This window comes from Trachemys scripta, chromosome 8 (assembly GCF_013100865.1).
Source record: "Trachemys scripta elegans isolate TJP31775 chromosome 8, CAS_Tse_1.0, whole genome shotgun sequence".
In the NCBI taxonomy this organism is placed as follows: domain Eukaryota; kingdom Metazoa; phylum Chordata; order Testudines; family Emydidae; genus Trachemys; species Trachemys scripta.
The window spans coordinates 40730513-40752819 of NC_048305.1; the positions used below are offsets into that span (position 1 = coordinate 40730513).

At 46.1% G+C, this 22307-nt stretch overlaps 1 protein-coding gene across 5 annotated transcripts in view; it reads left to right on the forward strand.

Moving 5' to 3' along the window:
• The window catches only part of LOC117881469 (P-selectin-like), a 51825-nt gene that overhangs the window by 22564 nt on the left and 6954 nt on the right, over nt 1-22307 (forward strand). For 4 of the 5 annotated variants that reach the window (XM_034778779.1, XM_034778781.1, XM_034778782.1 and 1 more), the window contains 3 exons: nt 7085-7270; nt 9115-9300; nt 19623-19808. In XM_034778779.1, coding sequence (XP_034634670.1) covers nt 7085-7270; nt 9115-9300; nt 19623-19808 — 558 coding nt within the window. Of the gene's footprint in view, nt 1-7084; nt 7271-9114; nt 9301-9568; nt 9755-19622; nt 19809-22307 lie in introns of those variants that run through there. The other variant, XR_004646806.1, reaches the window with a different exon arrangement.

The window sequence follows — 22307 nt, forward strand, 5'->3', positions numbered from 1 at the left end:
AAAATTAAATTAAAATGCAGAGCCCCCCGGACCGGTGGCCAGGATCTGGGCAGTGTAAGTGCCACTGAAAATCAGCTCGCGTGCCGCTTTTGGCACGCTTGCCATAGATTGCCTACCGCTGATCTAGACCATCCCTGACAGGTGTTTGTCCAACCTGCTCTTAAAAATCCCCAATGATGGAGATTCCACCACCTCCCTAGGCAATTTATTCCAGTGCTTAACTACTCTGACAGTTAGGAAGTTTTTCCTAATGTCCACCTAAACCGCCCTTGCTGCAATTTAAGCCCATTGCTTCTTAGAATCATAGAATATCAGGGTTGGAAGGGACCTCAGGAGGTCATCTAGTCCAACCCCCTGCTCAAAGCAGAACCAATTCCCAACTAAATCATCCCAGCCAGGGCTTTGTCAAGCCTGACCTTAAAAACCTCTAAGGAAGGAGATTCCACCACCTCCCTAGGTAACCCATTCCAGTGCTTCACCACCCTCAGCCTCTCCTCATAAGTCATGTGCTCCAGCCCCCAATCAGTTTTGTTGCCCTCCGCTGGACTCTTTCCAATTTTCCACATCCTTCTTGTATTGTGGGGCCCAAAACTGGGACACAGTACTTCAGATGAGGCCTCACCAATGCCAAATAGAGGGGAATGATCACGTCCCTCAATCTGCTGGCGATGCCCCTACTTATACAACCCCAAATACTGTTAGCCTTCTTGGCAACAAGGGCACACTGTTGACTCATATCCAGCTTCTCGTCCACTGTAACCCCTAGGTCCTTTTCTGCAGAACTGCTGCCTAGCCATTCAGTCCCTAATGTGGAGGAAAAATGGTTTAAAGCCTAAACTTTGGTCAATTGAACTGTATTTAGGGTCAGGTGAACTGTATGTGTGACCTGGAGGGAAGGGGGAAGGTAAAAGGAGAAGGGTAGAAAAAAAAACTATAGAAGCAGAAGTAACAGTTTGTAATTAATAGCTGCCCGGTGACAGAGCGAGAAACCGCAAAGGGTAAAAGTAAAAAAAAAAGAAAAACTTGCTTTGCTTCATCTCTTATATGGATGTAAAATTTTAAGAACGTATATGTAATTTTGTGGTTTTATCCTATATAAGCTCTCGTATTTTATCCGTCGGGAGGGAGGGGGGGGTTCGGCTGCCTGGGCTGACTCCCCCATGTATGCATGTTTGATTAATCAATAAAGGTGTCTCAGGCTGATCTGATTGAAAATCAATCATGTGGTCGATTTTCCACAACAATTTGGGGGCTCGTCTGGGATCCACAGAAGACTTTCCCAGACCAGAGGACCGCGGGCAATCTCCCACCAAATCCAAGGCCCATCTAAAAGGTAAAAAACCTTTTGAAATCTCTGTCGTGGGTTTCTGGTGGAGGATTTGCCCGTAGGCTCAGGGTTGGGTAAGTTGCACACTGGATCTGAACCTTTTTGCTGCCAGACATGCTTGACGCCCTTTTGTTTTTGTCTTGTTTCTTGTTTTGTTTTGGTTTGGTTTTGGTTCCCCGGGAAAAGCCATGGGTAAGTGGTTAGGTGTAAGTTGAAGTCCCCACCAAAGTAGACCTCGATTGTAGGCCTCGCCTCGGCGGTTGTATGCCGGAAAGCTGAGAATTGTAAAAGGTAAAAATTGTGGGTTCGGGGCATGCGGTCGGAAACCTAGGACTTGTGAAATTAATTCACACAGTTGGTAATAGCAAGTTCAAATCCCACAAAACTCCAGAAAGATGGGGGTTGGCAAGTCCAAAGAAACTGCCGTCCCGCCAAAAGGCACACCAGGGTTTTATATGTACAAAAATTATAGTCCTTCTACTTGCAAGTTTCTAGTAAAATGAAATTGGTATACCAAAGATAATCCAAATTTGTAATTTCCCTTAGAAAAAAGCTTCGACCTTGACAAAATTGTGCACCTCAGAGGCGCACTTCTTGCCAACAAAGTCGAACAAGGTCAGTTTAATGCATATTTTTATTGGTGTAAGAAAACAGTAAAACGGTGCCATAAATCTCAAGTAGGGAGTCCCAAGGACTCCCAAAAAAGGTTAAAACCCAACTAAAAAAAACAAAAAGGAAATTAACTCTTTTCTGTAACCCCGCTGGCCAGCAAATATCTCTCTATCCATCTAGACCCCTTCAAAAGGTAAAGCTCCTTTGCAGTATCCCCTCCGCACCTCCTAACAATCTTATAAACCTGTTCCTAAAACGCAGGCAGTTTGCTGCTCCAGCACAGCCTATGCAAGCAGCTGCTGGAGCACCTCGCCCAGGAAGCTGCTGCCCAGCCCCCACCGGCCCCAAGGACAAAAAATAAGCGCCTTAAGTATCCCTCAGACCGTATCTCCCCATACTAAAAAAAATGTTCCCCTTGCGCCAATTCCCGGGCATTGGCACTTCGGATCAGGAGACCTTGGTGTCTGTGCATGCACCTTGGTCTCCCACGGAATTGTATAATTGAATTAAAAAAATTTCCGAAAATAAAAAAAGACCCTGTTAAATTCCAAGAAAAATTAAAAACTGTCATGCATTAATATAACCCTACCTGGGCAAACCTAAACCTACTCCTAAGGAAAATCCTGCCCAGGAAAACATTAAATTGCCTTTATCAGGCAGCCCGGTGGCCCATGGAGGACCAGAGGCCATGACCAGAACACAATAAATAGAATAAAAAACAGGCTGTGAAAAGCAGTTCTCACAGTCTGCCCACAAAAAGCAAATTAAGCCAAAATTAGCACCTGTAAACAAAGTAAAAATAAAAATTTAAATAAAACCCAACACTATCACCGCCACATTAAAACTAAGTTAATGTCCCTACTACCCTGGCCGCTCCACAAGCGGTAGGGGTGGACAACGTTCTTGTGTCCCACCCCGTCTCTTTATCGCTGACTGTTTTTGTCGGTCCTCTATCTAACTGTCATGTTTTCCTCCTCAGTCCTTGTTTACCGGTTAACCTTTTGGGAAAAAACGTGCTGTGTAAATTAAATTGTAAAATCTGCTGTACCCCAGATGGTGTGTATCTGAACGTGCCTGGTCCCGTTCACAATAAGGTCCTGGCAATTTACAAAAAAACCTGACCCCAGCCCTTCCTCGTTGCAACAGAAACTGCTGGTTAAGGTCTCTCCCTCCCTGTGGGCCTTCTGAGCCGATCATGCCAACGAGGTTGGGTGCACTGGGTCTGCCCAACCCATTAAAATTCGCCTAAACCCAGCAAAACCCCTTCCTAAGGTGCAGCAGTATCCTCTATCAAAACAGGCAAAAAAAAATCCAACCTGTTATTACCTCCTGCATTTAGCAAGGAGTCATTATTCCTATAGTCAGTAAGTGTAACTCCCCCATTTTATAGTGTTGTTAATGCGGCTGTTCGCCCTATCTTTCCACTTCTTGTAAGCTTCTTTTTTGTGTTAAAATCAGCAAGGATTTCACCGTTAAGCCAACCTGGTCGCCTGCCATATTTACTATTCTTTCTACACATCGGGATTTTTTTTCCTGCAACCTCAATAAGGATTCTTTAAAATACAGCCAGCTCTCCTGGACTCCTTTGCCCCTTATGTTATTCTCCCAGGGTATCCTGCCCATCAGCTCCCTGAGGGAGTCAAAGTCTGCTTTTCTGAAGTCCAGGGTCCGTATTCTGCTGCTCTCCTTTCTTCCTTGTGTCAGGATCCTGAACTCGACCATCTCGTGGTCACTGCCTCCCAGGTTCCCATCCACTTTTGCTTCCCCTACTAATTCTTCCCAGGTCAAGAAGAGCTCTGCCCCTTGTTGGTTCCTCCAGCACCTGCACCAGGAAATTGTCCCCTACACTTTCCAAAAACTTCCTGGATTGTCTGTGCACCGCTGTATTGCTCTCCCAGCAGATATCAGGGTGTGTAGCAGTGCGCAGACTCACCCGGCGGCACCTCCTGCTGGTCTTCTTGGGAATTAGCTCATCCAGCTGTTGGAGCGCCCTCTGCAGGCCGGTGATCCGCCTTGCCACTGGCCTGGGTCCTTCCCAGGACCCCGGTGCCCCTTTCTCTGGGTGCTGCCCCCTGGCAGTACCCCTTTCTCTTTGGGTCTCCCCTCCCCAGGGAACCCCCACCCACTATCCCCACCTCGCCTCAGAATAAGGCCACTGCCAGTCAGCAACTAGCCCCCGCAGGGCAGACTGCAGTATAAGCCAGTCATCATCGGCAAGGTTGGGTTTGGGCCTGCTGCTTTTGCCTACCCCTGGGCTGCCCTCTGCAACCCCCAGTACCTATTGGCCTTATGCTAGGCTGCAGCCTGGGGCTTTCAAGGCTGGAGCTCCACAACTCCTCTGCCTTTCCCCAGCCCTGCTCCACTCAGGTACCCTGTCTCTAGCTCCCTGCAGCCAGGCCCTTCTCTTTCTGAATGCAGAGGGAGAGTACCCTGGGCCTCTGGCTCACAGCCTTTTATAGGGACCAGCTGGGCCTGATTGGGGCATGGCCCAGCTGCAGCCGCTTCCCCAATCAGTCCAGCTTTTCCCTGCCACAGCCCTCTCTCCGGCTGTTTTAAGCCCTTCAGGGCAGGAGCGGGTGACCACCCCGCTACATGGTGATGGAAGTCTCCCATGAGAACCAGGGCCAGTGATCTAGTAACTTCTGTTAGTTGCCGGAAGAAAGCCTTGTCCACCTCATTCCCACCAGACACTGGTCTGGTGGTCTATAGCAGACTCCCACCATGACATCACTCTTGTTGCTCAGACTTCTAAATTTAATCCAGAGACTCTCAGGTTTTTCTGCAGTTTCAGTCATACTGATCTCTTACATACAATGCAACTCCCCCACCTTTTCTGCCCTGCCTGTTCTTCCTGAACAGTTTATATCCATCCATGACAGTACTCCAGGCATGTGAGTTATCCCACCAAGTCTCTGTTATTCCAATCACATCATAGTTCCTTAACTGTGCCAGGACTTCCAGTTCTCCCTGCTTGTTTCCCAAGCTTCTTGCATTCAGGCACTTAAGATAACTCGCCGATCGTCCCACTTTCTCAGTATGAGACAGGAGTCCTCCCCTCTTGCTCTCTCCTGCTCGTGCTTCCTCCCAGTACCCCATTTCCTCACTTACCTCAGGGCTTTGGTCTCCTTCCCCCGATGAACCTAGTTTAAAGTAAGTCCCCCTCACTAGGTTAGCCAGCCTGCTTGTGAAGTTGTTCTTCCCTCTCTTCGTTAGGTGGAGCCCATCTTTGCCTAGCACTCCTCCTTCTTGGAATGCCATCCCTGGTAAAAGAATACAAAGCCTTCTCTCCGACACCAGCTGCGTAGCCATTCATTGACTTCCATGATTCGACCGTCTCTACCCGGGCCTTTTCCTTGCACAGGGAGGATGAACGAGAACACCACTTGCGCCTCAAACTCCTTTATACTTCTTTCCAGTGCCACGTAGTCTGCAGTGATCCGCTCAAGGTCATTCTTGGCAGTATCATTGGTGCCCACGTGGAGAAGCAGGAAGGGGTAGCGATCCGAGGGCTTGATGAGTCTCGGCAGTCTCTCTGTCACATTGTGTATCCTAGCTCCTGGCAAGCAGCACACTTCTCAGTTTTCCCGGTTGGGGCGGCAGATAGATGACTCAGTCCCCCTGAGGAGGGAGTCCCTGACCACCACCACCTGCCTCCTTCTCTTGGGAGTGGTGGTCATGGAACCCCATCTCTAGGACAGTGCATCTCATGCCTTCCAATCGGTGGAGTCTCCTTCTGCTCCCTTCCCTCAGATGTATCATCTAGTCCACGCTCCTCATTAGTACCTGTGGAGAGAACATGAAAACAGTTGCTCGCCTGTATCTGCATTGCTGGTACATGGACGTTCCTCTTCCTTCTACTGGAAGTCACATACTGCCAAATTTCTTCACCATCCTTCTGTCCCAGCTGTGCAGCCTGCTCTGATTCTTCATAAAGTTGTGCCTGTAGAAGCATATTCTGACGTCTGTCCAGGAAATCTTCATTTTCTCTTATGCAACGCAGGGTCGATACTTGTTTCTCCAGACCTCAAACCTTCTCTTCCAATACGGAGACCAGCTTGCACTTTTGTACAGACAAAGTCGCTTCTGTCCTGTGGAAGAAAGGCAAACATGGCACATCCTGTGCAGGTAACAACAGCTGAACGCTCACCATCCATATTTCCTTCCTTCTAAGAACTTCCTCAGCTGTTGTAGTAACTACTCAGAGAAGCCTGTAAGATGAAAGCGTCAGTGCACTCTCCCCAGGCGAACTCCCAGGCAAACTCCCTCTGTTAGCCTCCGCTGTTCACCGCTCAGCTGGTTCACTGCTGACTGCCTTTTTATAACAGAATGAAGGCAGTGAGTTTATCCCTGTGCCCCTCATTGCCATTGCTTGGAAGCCCAGAGCCAGCACTTCTCCCATCAGTGGGAATGGTTGGTTGCCATGGTCCAAGTGGGTGGCAATGGAAGCCAGGCCTGGAAAGGGGTTACTGGAAGGCCAGTTTACCGGTAATTTAGGGAAATGTTATTATATTATAACTGCTCCCCACTAACTCTATCATGGCTGCACCTGGTGGTTGCCCTCACAGGTAACTGAGGCTCACTGATTGTCTGTGACAGGTGACATGGGGGAGGAGGACTGAAGCACTGGACTCTTGCAATTCAAGAGAGTTACACAGCTCTGCAAAAGCACCTCAATCCTGATCTACATCCTGCCTCACTCCCTGCTATTCTGGTCTTGGGTATCTCCCAATCCCAGCTCTGCTAACACACCTCAATCCAACTTGTGCATCATTTCCCACTAGTCAAGCCATGTGGCCATACACTGTTCTGCAGCAACCTTTGGTATTTAAGGCTCAGGCCTTGACAAAGAATCGCAGAATTTACATCAGCCACGGGTATTCCTAACCTAGCTCCCTACAACTATGCCAATATAGCTCCCACAAAACAAACAGCTCTCACGCAGTTGGCTCAATTATCGTCCCTCTTTTGCCCCCTACCATGACACCATCCCTGAACCTGGCTCTGCCATTTCCATGGGGGGGGGGGAGGGGGGAGGGAAGGAAGGGGCTGCTGTGAGGGCTGAGAGCTATGTACAGAGGACCTCACCAAGAGCGAGAACGGGTCCTTACATTGACTGTCCTTACTTTGCTCGTATTCTGTCCGCAGCTGTCAAATGCCCAGCGCTGGCCACCCCGGGCAGGGGCCAGTTAAACTGCACTCACTGGCATGGAGACTTCACGTATAACTCCACCTGCACCTTCTCCTGCGAGATGGGATTTGTGCGGAATGGATCGGAGACACTGGCGTGCACAGCCCTGGGACAATGGACAGTGCGTCCCCCACTCTGTGAAGGTAGAGACACACCATTAACTGTGGGGTGTGCAGAGAATCCATGGTGGAGCTGGTGTGATATGAGACGTCCTTTCCATAGGAGCCCAGATCTCTGCCCATTCTGGGGAGGAGAGCTATTTTGTATGATGGCTTGGGAGCCAGGGGACTAGATCCTTCGATATGGGACACACGTGCAATGCAAAGCTGTGTAATAGGGAGAAAATGGACCTTCATCGCCATTGCCCTGCCCCTTGGGCAGCCATTTACACCAGTGTCAACTGTCTGCCCCACAACCCCTGGCACTACTGTCCCCTAGCTCCTCTTCCTGTCACCTTCCCCCAAACACAGCCAGACACCTGCCTCCTGGCACCCCACTAACCTGGTTATTCGGTAACCATCAGTTCCTGTCATGGTACCCTCCCTTCAGACAGTTCTCCCTCTGGCACTACACCCCCAGCTTCTAGCCATTCAACTCATGATAACACCTCATCCCCCTGAGGCATTAACACTCCAGCACCTCATTCCAGACAGATTGTTCCACCCAGTGTCCAAGACATGCTGCTCCCAGGGTCTGAAAACTGCAGCAATGCATCACTTAACACATAGCAATGTAGAGCTGGAAGGGACCTCAAGAGGTCTTCAAGTCCAGCCCCCTGCACTGATGCAGGACCAAGTAAAACTAGACCACCCCTGACAAGTGTTTGTCCAACCTATTCTTTAAAATCTCCACTGATGGGGATTCCACAAACTCCTTGGTTACCTGTTTCAGAGTTTAACTATCCTTATTGTTAGAAAAATTTTCCTAATATCGAACCTAAATTGCTGTTGCTGCAGATTAAGACCATTACTTCTTTTCCTATCTTCAGTGGACATGGAGAACAATTGATCACTGTCTTCTTTATAACAACCCTTAACACAATTGAAGACCGTTATTAGATATCCCCTCTTCTTTTCTCAAGACTAAATATGCCCAGTTTTTTTAATCTTTCCTCAGAGGCCAGGTTTTCTAAACATTTGATAATTTGTGTTGCTTTTCTCTGGACTCTCTCCAGTTTGTCCACATCTTTCTTAAAGTGTGGCACCCAGAACTGCACACGGTACTCCTTCTGAGGCCTCAGCAGTGCAAAGTAAAGCGGGACATTTATCTCCCATATCTTACATACAACAAACCTGTTAGTACACCCCAGAATGATATTAGCCTTTTTTGCAGCTGCATCACATTGTTGATTCATATCCAATTTGTGATCCACTAAAATCCCTTTTCAGCAATGCTACCACCTGGCCACTTATTCCCCATTTTGTAGTTCTGCATTTCAATTTTCTTTCCTAAGTGAAGTACTTTGCTCTTGTCTTTACTGAATTTCACCTTGTTGATTTCAGACCAGTTCTCCAATTTGACAAGGTAGTTTTGAATTCTAATTCTGTCCTCCAAAGTGCTTGCACTCCCTCCTAGCTTGGTGTCATCTGCAAATTTTATAAGCATCGTCTCCACTCTATTCTCCAAGTCATTAATGAAAATATTGAATAGTACTGGACCCAGGACTGACCCCTGTGGCACTCCACTAGATACACCCTCCCAGTTTCACACAAACCAGTGTAACTACTCTCTGAGTGTGGTTTTTCAAGAGGTTGTGCACCCACCTGCTAGAAATTAAATCTAGACTACATTTCCCTAGTTTGCTTATGGGAATGTCATGTGGAGCACCCTTTGCCCCCAATACCTAACCTCATGTACCCATGCTTCCATGGCACTTCACACACACACCCATTAGCTAATTCCCCTGGCACTTCACCTCACAGCAACAAAGGACCATCCCCTGCCACATCCAGATTTTTACTTATAAAGTTATGCTTTGCTATTCCAGCTATCAAGTGCCCAGTGCTGGATTCCCCGGGCAGGGGCCGATTAAACTGCACTCATTGGCATGGAGACTTCACATATAACTCCACCTGTGCCTTCTCCTGTGAGACGGGGTTTGTGCGGAATGGATCGGAGACACTGGAGTGTACGGCCCTGGGACAATGGACAGGGCATCCCCCGCGCTGTGAAGGTACAGTACAGGCTATACACTGCAGGACTGGCTTGGGAAGCTGCTTCTGCTCACATGGTAGGAAGCACTGTGGCCTTAGAATGTCTGAATTTACAGAACTGAAAAGCAAATCAAGGAAATGTTAAATGCAGGATTTAGAGCCCCTGTGAACACTAACAGGAAACTCTGTAATTGGTGTGATAATGTAAGCTAAGCCCAGGATTTCCAGTGCTGTGGGCTGTTGCAGATGTTGTGGAGCAATCTGTACTGTTCTGCTTTGGTATTTCAGCTGTTGCATGCCCAGGTTTGGCTGCCCCTGGCAGAGGCCGATTAAACTGCACTCACTGGCATGGAGACTTCACGTATAACTCCACCTGCGCCTTCTCCTGCGAGATGGGGTTTGTGTGAAATGGATTGGAGACAGTGGAGTGCACGGCCCTGGGACAATGGACAGGGCATCCCCCGCGCTGTGAAGGTAGAGGCACAGCATTAACTGTGGGGTGTGTGGAATGTACATTGCTGAGCTGGTGTGAGCCCAGGTGACTTTCCATAGGGGACCAGTTCTTTGCCAGGTCTAGGGAAGAGAGCTATTGTGTACAATGGTTTGAGAGCCAGGGGACTGGACCTTTTGATCTGGGGCAGCCGTGCAATATAAAGCTTCATTGAGAGAAAGTTTTGTAATTGGGAGACAATGGATATGGGTCACCATTGCTCTGCCCCTTGGGCAGCCATTTACACCAGTGCAAAGTGTGTGCAAATTGGATGCAATCACTGGCAACACAGTTTATCCCTCCAGCACCTTATCTCTTAACACACACATGATATCCTATCTTCATGATCCACCAGTCCATATTCCTGGCATGCTGCCTACCTGCACCCCATTAGCTGCCACCCAATCTGGCTGCACCTCTCTCTGGCATGCCATTTTACGTGGCCCCACATGCCCCTGGCCAGAACACTTCAACCAGAAGCTGCTCCAGACAATCTGCCATCTAAGCAAAACTTCAGTGTGTCATCCCCTTCTCATAGGCCTAGGGCAGCAGATTTGGCTTGGCTGTGCTTCTGTTATGTCAGGAAATAGAGGGCACCTGGGCTAAATTTTAGTGAATGACATTGAAACTGGGTGCGCAGGATCACAATGCCACTCTGATTTGGCCAGGTCACCCCCCACTCCCTCAGCATGATGGAGGGGCAGCCAGGCCAAATCAGCTGCCTTAGGCAGCTGCCTAGCTTGCCTATAGCTGGAGAAGCCTCTGACCCCAACAACCTCACATTGCAGTTCAAGCAACCCACACCTCTGTCAGCCCATCCACCTGGCACCCTATGCCCCTAGCACCCACCTTCATGAACCCATGTACCCTTGGCACTTCACTATCCATCAGCCCATTCCCCTGACATTTCACCCCCAATAACCAACTCTGACACATCCAGACTTTTTCATTAAAGACTTGAGCTTTACTTTTCCAGCTGTAAAGTGCCCAGTTCTAGTTGTCCCAGAGAGGGGTCAATTAAACTGCTCTCACTGACATGGAGACTTCACGGATAACTCAACCTGCACCTTCCTCTGCAAGATGGGGTTTGTGCAGAATGGATCGGAGATGCTGGAGTGTATGACCTTCAGAGGCACAACATTAACTTTGGGGTGATTAGGGTGCATATTGTGGAGTTGGTGTGATACCAGGTGCCCTTTCCATAGAAGCCCAGTTCTTGTGACTGCTCAATAGTTGCTTCAACTGCAGTCAGTTTAATTGGCAAATCTGCTTAATTGGGAGGTTTCTCAGGGAACTGACTTAAACCTAATGATAGTTAATGGCAACACTGTTGATCAATTGTTTGGTCTGGAGGTGATTAAGTGGTGGTCCTGTGGGGACATGAGGTCATTACAATCCGCAGAAATTGATGCCTTTAATCATTCTCATGGCTCTTCTCTGAACCTTTTCCAATTTATCAACATCCTTCTTGAATTTTGGACACTAGAATTTGACACAGAATTCCAGCAATGGTCACACCAGTGCCAAAAACAGAGGTAAAATAACCTCTCTGCTCCTCCTCAGGGTTCCCCTTTTTATGCATCCAAGGATCACACTAGCTCTTTTGGCCACAGTGTTACACTGGGAGCTCATATTCAGCTGATTATCCCCACGACCCCCCCCAATCCTTGTCAGAGTCATTGTTTTCCAGGATAGAGTCCCCAATCCTGTAAGTATGGCCTACATGATTTGTTCCTGGATGTAATAATAGATTAGATTAAATCTCAGGAAAAACGTTCTAACTGTTAGAACAGACGGACCGTGGAACAGACTGCCTCGGGAGGTTGTAAAAGCTTCTTCACTGGAGGTTTTCAAAAGGAGGCCAGATAGCCATCCATCTTGGATGGGTTAGCCACAACAAATTCTGCATCTTGGCAGGGGGTTAGACTAGATGACCCTTGTTGTCCCTTCTAACCCTGTGATTCTATGGTTCTATGATTCTCCATTTAGCTGTTTTCAAATGCACATTGTTTTCTTGCACCCAACTGACCAACAGATCCAGATGGCTCTGTATCAATGACCTGTCCTCATTATTTACCACTCCCCCCATTGTTGTGTCATCTGAAGACTTTATCAGTAATGATTTTACGTTGGGCCAAGAATGGATCCCTGAAGGACCCCACTAGAAACACCCACTCAGTGAGGAATCTTGTTTACAATTACATTTTGAGACCTATCAATTGGCGAGCTTTTAATCTGTTTAATGTGTGCCATAATTTTATATTGTTCTAGTTTTTTAACCAAAATGTTGTGCAGTAACAAGACAAACATTTTACAGTGTATTACAGAGTATGTGTATTATAGTGTATATGTATTACATCAACACTATTGCCTTTATCAACCAAACCTTTAATCTCATCAAACAAAGATATTGTTAGTTTGATATATTTTCCATAAACCTATGTTAATTGGCATTAATTATATTACCTTCTTTTAATTCTTTATTAATCGAGCCCCATATCAGCTGCTCCATTATGTTTCGTAGTATCAGTGTCAGATTGACAGGCCTATAATTATCCAGGTCATCTTGTAACACAGTTCTGAACAGGCCTCAGGCATGGCTGTTAATGTGTGCCTGCAAAGTAGTTGTCAGTGCTGAATGGAGCTATCATAGGAAAAATTGGGTTGCTATGAATTGTATTAAAAGGTTCCAAACTCTCTCATAATTCATAGACTTCCATATCACAGGCTCTTCGGTCTCACCTACTGCTAAGGTAACTAGAGGCTCAAGGCAAGGCTCCCTTTTCCCCATTATTATGATTTAGTCTAGAGCTCTCTAGGCCTCGTGACAGTTGCACCTGCTTTCTGTAACCAGGGGTAGCACAACTGTCCGAGCTGCTCCCTGGAGAGGAAGCACACTGCTCCTGTAGCTGCAGGCTGGTGTTCAAGACCAGCGATGTTCCACACAAAGAGTATGTCTACACTGCAATTAGAGGTGGGATTACAGCATACTTGAGCTGGCTTTGATTGAGCTCAATGGGAATGTTTATACAGCAACTAGATACCTGCGCCTGGCCCGTGTCAGTCAATTTGGGCTTGCGGAGCTCAGGCTGCAGGGTTATTTGATTGCTGTGTAGACTTCCAGGCTTGGGCTGGAGCCTGATTTACGCATGCTTCTGATTGCAGGGCAGACAGACCTTAAGAGGTGTTTAGTCAATGTCTCTAGTTACTGTTTCCTAGCAGGGGGTATACACTGCATGCTCCCAATTACATAGTGAGAGCTATCAGTGACCCACTTCTCTGAGCTCTTCATCCATCCATCCCTGCTGCATTCCATGCCCCACAGGGATGTACTGAGGACAAGGTGTGTAATATTTAAGGCTGAGCTTTGCGAGATGGGTCTGAACTAGGGCTGTAAAGCAATTAAAAATTAATTGCAATTAATCACTCGATTAATTGCACTGTTAAACAATAATAGAATACTATTTATTTAAATATTTTGGATGTTTTCCACATTTTCAAATATATTGATTTCAATCTCAACACAGAATACAAAGTGCACAGTGCCCACTTTATATTTATTTTTTATTATAAATATGTGCACTGTAAAAATAAAAGAAATAGTATTTTTCAATTAACTTAACACCAGTACTGGAGTGCAATCCTTTATCATGAAAGTTGAACTTACAAATGTAGAATTATGCACAAAAAATAATTGCATTCACAAATAAAACAATGTCAAATTTTAGAGCCTACAAGTCCACTCAGTCCTACTTCTTGTTCAGCCAATCGCTCAGACAAACAAGTTTGTTTACATGTGCAGCAGATAATGCTGCCCACTTCTTGTTTACAGTGTCACCTGAAAGTGAGAACAGGCATTCGCATGGCACTGTTGTAGCTGGTGTTGCAAGATATTTACGTGCCAGATGTGCTAAAGATTCATATGTCATATGTCCCTTCATGTGTCCATGCTGATGATGGGTTCTGCTCGATAACGATCCAAAGCAGTGCAGACCGACACATGTTCATTTTCATCATCTGAGTCAGATGCCACCAGGAGAAGGTTGGATTTCTTTTTTGGTGGTTCGGGTTCTGTAGTTTCTGCATTGGAGTGTTGCTTTTTTAAGACTTCCAAATGCATGCTCCACACCTTGTCCCTCTCAGATTTTGGAAGGCACTTCTCATAGACTCATAGACTTTAAGGTCAGAAGGGACCATTATGATCATCTAGTCTGACCTCCTGCACAACGCAGGCCACAGAATCTCACCCACCCACTCCTGTAACAAACCCCTAACCTATGTCTGAGTTATTGAAGTCCTCAAATCGTGGTTTAAAGACCTCAAGGTGCAGAGAATCCTCCTGCAAGTGACCCGTGCCCCACGCTGCAGAGGAAGGCAAAAAACCTCCAGGGCCTCTGCCAATCTGCCCTGGAGGAAAATTCCTTCCCGACCCCAAATATGGCGATCAGTTAAACCCTGAGCATGTGGGCAAGACTCACCAGCCAGCACCCAGGAAAGAATTCTCTGTAGTAACTCAGATCCCACCCCATCTAACATCCCATCACAGACCATTGGGCATATTTACCTGCTAATAATCAAAGATTAATTAATTGCCAAAATTAGGCTATCCCATCATCCCATCCCCTCCATAAACTTATCAAGCTTAGTCTTGAATCCAGATATGTCTTTTGCCTCCACTACTCCGCTTGGAAGGCTGTTCTAGAACTTCACTCCTCTAATGGTTAGAAACCTTCATCTAATTTCAAGTCTAAACTTCCTAATGTCCAGTTTATATCCATTTGTTCTTGTGTCCACATTGGTACTAAGCTTAAATAATTCCTCTCCCTCCCTAGTATTTATCCCTCTGATATATTTATAGAGAGCAATCATATCTCCCCTCAGCCTTCTTTTGGTTAGGCTAAACAAGCCAAGCTCTTTGAGTCTCCTTTCATAAGACAGGTTTTCCATTCCTCGGATCATCCTAGTAGCCCTTCTCTGTACCTGTTCCAGTTTGAATTAATCCTTCTTAAACATGGGAGACCAGAACTGCACACAATATTCCAGATGAGGTCTCACCAGTGCCTTGTATAACGGTACTAACACCTCCTTATCTTTACTGGAAATACCACGCCTGATGCATCCCAAGACAGCATTAGCTTTTTTAACGGCCATATCACATTGGCGGCTCATAGTCATCCTGTGATCAACCAATACTCCGAGGTCCTTCTCCTCCTCTGTTACTTCCAGCTAATGTGTCCCCAATTTATAACCAAAATTCTTGTTATTAATCCCTAAATGCATGACCTTGCACTTTTCACTATTCAATTTCATCCTATTACTATTACTCCAGTTTACAAGGTCATCCAGATCTTCCTATATGATATCCCGGTCCTTCTCTGTATTAGCAATACCTCCCAGCTTTGTGTCATCCGCAAACTTTATTAGCACATTCCCACTTTATGTGCCAAGGTCAGTAATAAAAAGATTAAATAAGATTGGTCCCCAAACCGATCCCTGAGGAACTCCACTAGTAACCTCCTTCCAGCCTGACAGTTCACCTTTCAGTATGACCCGTTGTAGTCTCCCCTTTAACCAGCTTCTTATCCACCTTTCAATTTTCATATTGATCCCCATCTTTTCCAATGTAGCTAATAATTCCCCATGTGGAACCGTATCAAATGGCTTACTGAAATTGAGGTAAACTAGATCCACTGCATTTCCTTTGTCTAAAAGATCTGTTACTTTCTCAAAGAAGGAGATCAGGTTGGTTTGGCACGATTTACCTTTTGTAAAACCATGTAGTATTTTGTCCCAATTACCATTGACCTCAATGTCCTTAACTACTTTCTCCTTCAAATTTTTTTCCAAGACCTTGCATACTACAAGATGTCAAACTAACAGGCCTATAATTACTCGGATCACTTTTTTTCCCTTTCTTAAAAATAGGACCTATGTTAACAATTCTCCAGTCGTATGGTACAACCCCTGAGTTTACTGATTCATTAAAAATTCTTGCTAATGGGCTTGCAATTTCATGTGCCAGTTCCTTTAATATTCTTGGATGAAGATTATCTGGGCCCCCCGATTTAGTCCCATTAAGCTGTTCGAGTTTGGCTTCTACCTCGGATGTGGTAATATCTACCTCCGTATCCTCATTCCCATTTGTCATCCTACCTTTATCCCTAAGCTCCCCATTAGCCTCATTAAAGACCGAGGCAAAGTATTTGTTTAGATATTGGGCCATGCCTAGATTATCCTTAACCTCCACTCCATCCTCAGTGTTTAGCGATCCCACTCCTTCTTTCTTTGTTTTCTTCTTATTTATATGGCTATAGAACCTTTTACTATTGGTTTTAATTCCCTTTGCAAGGTCCAACTCTACATGGCTTTTGGCCTTTCTCACTTTATCCCTACATGTTCTGACCTCAATAAGGTAGCTTTCCTTGCTGATCCCTTCCCATCTTCCACTCCTTGGAAGATGGGAAGGCTTTCTGCTTTTTCTTAATCACCTCTCTGAGATGCTTGCTCATCCAGCTTGGTCTACAACTCCTGCCTATGAATTTTTTCCCCTTTCTTGGGATGCAGGCTTCTGATATTTTCTGCAACTTTGAAGTAATTCCAGGCCTCCTCTGCCTTTAGATCCACAAGTTCTTCAGTCCAATCCACTTTCCTTACTAATTTCCTTAATTCTTTAAAGTTAGCTCTTTTGAAATCAAAATCCCTAGTCCCAGATCTATTTTTATTTATCCTTTCATCACGTTTGAACTGACTTAGCTCACGATCGCTCGAACCAAGGTTGTCCCCTACAACCATTTCTTCTATGAGGTCCTCACTACTCACCAAAACCAAATCTAAAATGGCATCCCCTCTTGTTGGTTCTTCAACTACTTGATGAAGGAATCCATCAGCTATCGCATCTAGGAAAATCTGAGCCCTATTATTATTACTAGCACTTGTCCTCCAGTCTATATCTGGGAAGTTAAAGTCTCCCATGATCACACAATTCCCATTAGTGTTTACTTAATGAAAAACATTAAAGAGTTCTCCATCCATATCCAAATCGGATCCCGTCGGTCTGTAGCACACCCCAAGCACTATCTCAGAGGAGGCTCTAGGAGCTTTCTATCCCAATGTGATTTTTGCCCAGACAGACTCTGTCTTATCCATTCCATCACTTCTTATTTCTTTACAGTCTACCTCATCATTGATATACAATGCTACTCCACCACCTTTGCCTTTATTTCTGTTTTTCCTAAACAGCACATAGCCTTCAATACCTGTACTCCAGTCATGACTGCTATTCCACCATGTTTCTGTTATCCTTATAATATCTGGTTTCACTTCCTGCACCAGTAGCTCTAGTTCCTCCATTTTGTTGCCTAGGCTTCTCGCATTAGTGTACAACCATCATAATTTTTGCCGTTTGGCTTCAGTGACAGTTTTTTACCCGATTAGGCACAGACATTCTACCACCAGTATCACCTATTAGACTGGTATCTACACTACCCTTCCTCCTTATGTCCATTCTCATACCCACAACTGTATCCTTTCTTTCTTCGTTTTCTTCCCTTTCAATGTTAAATTCCGGCGTGGAGATTACCTGGACATCTCCCAACCATCTCCCCCCAATTCCTAGTTTAAAGCTCTCTTAATCAGTTGTGCCAGCCTCCATCCTAGAAGTTTATTTCCCTCCTTACTCAGGTGAAGTCCATCCCAAGAGAACAGTCCTCTGTCCATGAATGCTTCCCAGTGGCCATACATCCCAAAGCCCTCCTTATAGCACCACTGCCTAAGCCATCTGTTGAGTGCCATAATCTTGTCACACGTTTGTTGCCCTTCTCTAGGAACAGGCAGAATCCACTGAAGATCACCTGAGCCTCGATTTCCTTAAGCATCTTCCCCAGCCTGGCATAGTCTCCCTTGATACGTTCCAGCGAGAATCTAGCCATATCATTTGTTCCCACATGAAGGACAATCAGTGGATTTTTTCCCGCTCCCGTTAGGATCCTCTTCAGCCTCAGGTCCACATCCCGTATCTTAGCACCCGGCAGACAGCATACCCTTCTGTTCTCCGGATCAGCTCTAGTTACAGGCCTGTCTATTCTTTTCAGTAAGAAGTCCCCAATCATGCAGACTTGCCTTTTCCTGGTGATGGTGCGATTCTCCAGTCTATCCCCTGTTCCCTCTGCCTGCAAGTCCTCTCGATTTCTATTGTCCCTTGCAATCCTCCACAACCCATCCCATGTCCTCCTGGGGCTCATATTTGGTGTTGTTATCTCCATTGACTCTTCCCCTCTTCCTATAGGACTAACTGCTATTCTCTTCTTCCTTGCCCTCTCACCTTCAGCAACCACCTGCTGTGCCCCTTCTTCATTTTCCAACTCTGCAAACCTCTTCCTGAGCTCTATTTCTCCTTCACTAACCCGTCTTTTCCTCTGCCTGGTACTCTTAGTCACATGTTTCCACTGTCCACTTTCCTCACCCAGCAGTCTCCCCTCAGAGTTCTTTGGTCCTGCTTCCATCTGCAAGTCTGAGCTTTTCCCTTCAGCCTCTTCATGTCTTTGCTCCATCATCCGCTCGAACCCCCTTCTAAACTCAACCAGAGTTTCCACCTGCATCTCCAATCCTCGGATCTTTTCTTCCATCAGCTCTATCAGGTGGCACTTCATACAGATGAAACTCTTTTCAGGTACCCCCTCCAGGATCATGTACATGCCGCAGCTTCCACATCCGGTCATCCTCATTGTGGCTTCCACTGCTGCCTCTGTATCGGTCATAGCCTTCCCACCTAAAACCTGTTAGTCCGGGAAACACAAACCAAACCAAACCACCACCACCTACAGCAAAACAAACCCCCAACGGGCACCAGAACACCGGCAGAACGCCACCCATTCCCTTCACTAGCCTGTCTATTCCTCTGCCTAGCTCTCTTAGTCTCCCCTGCAAACTCCCCTTGCAAACTCCCACTGAAACTCCCCTGTTTACAGCTCTGTTTGCTGGCTCCTGTGCCACTGCAGCTGGGTCGAGTGCTTGGGTCGAGTGCTGTAGCTATCTTTAGAAATCTCACATTGGTACCGTCTTTGCGTTTTGTTAAATCTGCTGTGAAAGTGTTCTTAAAACGAACAACATGTGCTGGGTCATCATCTGAGACAGCTATAACATGAAATATATGGCAGAATGTGGGTAAAATGGAGCAGGAGACATACAACTCTCTCCCAAGGTGTTCAGTCACAAATGTAATTAATGCATTATTTTTTAACGAGCATCATCAGCATGGTAGCATCTCCTCTGGAACGGTGGCTGAAGCATGAAGGGACATATGAATGTTCAGCATATCTGGAATGTAAATACCTTGCAATGCCAGCTACAAAAGTGCCATGGGAATGCCTGTTCACATTTTCAGGTGACACTGTAAATAAGAAGCAGGCAGCTTTATCTCCCGTAAATGTAAACAAACTTGTTTGTCTGAGCAATTGGCTGAACAAGAAGTAGGACTGAACGGACTTGTAGGCTCTAAAGTTTTATGTTGTTTTCTTTTTGAGTGCAGTTATGTAACAAAAAAATCTACACTTAAAGTTACACTTTCACAACAAAGATTGCATTATGGTATTTGTATGAGGTGAACTGAAAAATACTATTTCTTTTGTTTATCACTTTTACAGTGCAAATATTTGTAATAAAAATAATAATATAAAGTGAGCACTATACATTTTATATTCTGTGTTGTATTTGAAATCAATATTATATTGTTTAACAGTGCGATTAAAACTGCGATTAATCGCTATTATTTTTTTTAAGTTAATCGCATGAGTTAACTGTGATTAATCGACAGCCCTAGACTGAACATTTCATTGTTTGTTTTCTTTATTCCAGTCATGAGATGCCCCAAGCTGAGGGACCTAGAGCCAATTCTTATGAATTGCTCCCACCCTCTGGAATCCTTCAGCTATGGGTCAGTGTGTCGCTTCCGCTGCACTCAAGGCTACTTCCTCAATGGGACGAGCAGGGTGCAGTGCCAGCCTGATGGGCACTGGTCAGACAAGATGCCTGCCTGCCAAGGTAAGTTGTTTTGCCATGTTCTAGCTTCCATGTGGAGCAGTGCTTTTCCCTTGCAAGCCCTTTGCCAGAGAGAGACAAGAGGGTGAATGTGGAGAGGCTCAGGTGGGGAGTGAGCATTCCCAGTGTGGGGAAGGAGATCCAGGGGCTAGCAAATGAGGCTGGGCTCGGTAACAGAAAGAGCAGGGCCCTTTGGGGTATACACTAATACTTACAGCCCTTTGCAAAGCTGCACACTTGGGTGAAACCAGCAAGCACTAGAGAGTGGAATACAAGTGTGGCCAGTGGGCATCAGACACTATGTCCATCTAGCTCAGCCCAGTATCCTGTCTCTGGCAGGAGCCGGCACCAGATGCTGCTGGGGAAGGTGCAAGAAGCCCCACAGCAGGCAGATGTGGGATGATTTGCTCCACTAGTTAGTGGTTGACTCAAGCAAGAGGAACGTGGAGTACTTGTGACATCTTAGAGACTAACAAATTTATTTGGGCATAAGCTTTTGTGGGCTAAAACCCATTTAATCAGATAGTGTTTGCTGTTACAACTCCAGATCCTCTTGTGATCTGTATAAACAGCAAATGCCTTGCTGGGCCTTGAGAAGCTCCTGCCCCAGTATTTGTGAGAGTACCACCAGCACGTTGGTGCACTGTGTGATCATGTTGACTGTATCGGATTTGAATTTGCCACCTTTCCCTTTCACTGAATGTCCCATTATGCTACGAGAGTGGGAGAACACTCTCCAGTACCTTCTCTGGGCCACTTTTATCAGGTCTTCATTTATCCGTCCCCTCTCTATAGCAACAATCCCAGTCTCTCTCCTTGTCTCTCTAGCCGTCCTGCTGTGATCCTGTGATGTCACTTTTGAGGGGAATGAGCAGCACTTCACACAGCATCCCATGCAAGGGCATCCCATTCATTTCTATAATGCTGCTCTATATTTTCCATATTATGCTCCATCCAGTTTCATTTGCACCCTAACAATTTGTTTGGTTTGTTGACTGCCACTGCACATAAAGCAGAGCAGCGCTCTCCATTGAATTGTCCCTAAGGGTACGTCCAGACTACCTGCCGGATCTATCAGGGATCGATATATCGCGTCTCATCTAGACTCGATATATTGATCCCCGAACGCACTCCTGTTGACTCCGGAACTCCACCAGGGTGAGCGGTGGTAGCGGAGTCGACGGGGGAGCCACAGCCGTCGATCCCGCGCCGTGAGGATGGGAGGTAAGTCGAAATAAGATACGTTGACTTCAGCTATGCTGTTCCTGTAGCTGAAGTTGCGTATCTTACATCGACCCCCCACCCCAGTGTAGACCGGGCCTAGGGATGCCCAAGTCTATTTCCTGAGCTCACACAGCTTATTTATAACTCAGTATGATGGACGGGTAGTTTGAGTTATTCCCTTCAGCCAAGGGCGCCAGAACCGGCTATGTCCACCCACTTTTTACACAGATGTAGTTGGGGGGGCAGGAGGCCACGTTGCCCCCCCAAACTGCAAGCCCAGATAGGCATGGAGTGGCGTGGGCAGGGGCTGCGCTTCACAGTGGGCTGATGATGACCAGCTCCCCCACTGCAAAGCTCAGCCCCTGCCCACAGCAATAGCCTCTTCCCAGTGTGGGACTGAGTTGGGCCTTAGCCCCCCCTGCCACTAGTCCCTGCTAGAGGGCTTATTCCTTCACCCTTCCACTTCCCTGGTCCTTCTCGCCTGAACAGAAAGCAACAATACCCGAAGTCCGAAGGTGTAAACAGTTCAATGTTTATTGGGGTGAACTTCCAGCAAGCTTAAATCCAAATTCCTTTTTCCTTATTTTCGAATCCCAACTTACTTCCTGTTTGCCCCTAATTTATATAGTAATATTCTCAGCTATACCTTAACCAATCATTTTACTGAAATCTAGCTAACCAATCCTAACATATTGTAACATAATTCTCTAACCAATTATATCTCACTACCCTAATTAACATACACCTAGTAATACAGCAGACAGAAACAATTAGAGAACCAGACAGATTAACAATAGAAAAGTGGGGGCCATAAAGATAAAACATATAGAAATGAGGGTTTCACAACCACAACTGTTGAGAAGTGATTTCTTGCCAGACAGGATGCTATCAAACTAAGTTTTCTTTAACCATCTATATCTGGTGGTGATAGGCATTATCAGGACAGGATTGTATTCCTAACAGCCCAATAGCACCTTATTTTAAGGTGACTAGTTTGGAATGTGAGGATGTGACCATACGCTTCCCAGCTTATGGTTGCCTCTGCTGCTTAGCCAAAGGCCTTAGCCTAAGAACCAGGCCTCAGACTATCCTAGTGAGAGAAGGCCCATAGACAGGTGGACTGTGATTTTGATTCTTTGTTTTATACCTCTATAACTAGCTAAGTTCTTAAAGTATAGGCCTTTACAGGCAGGCCTGCATATCTTAGGGTTACCATACTTAACAAATAAAAAAAGAGGACCCTCCACGGGGTCCTGGCCCCGCCCATTTCCCACCCCC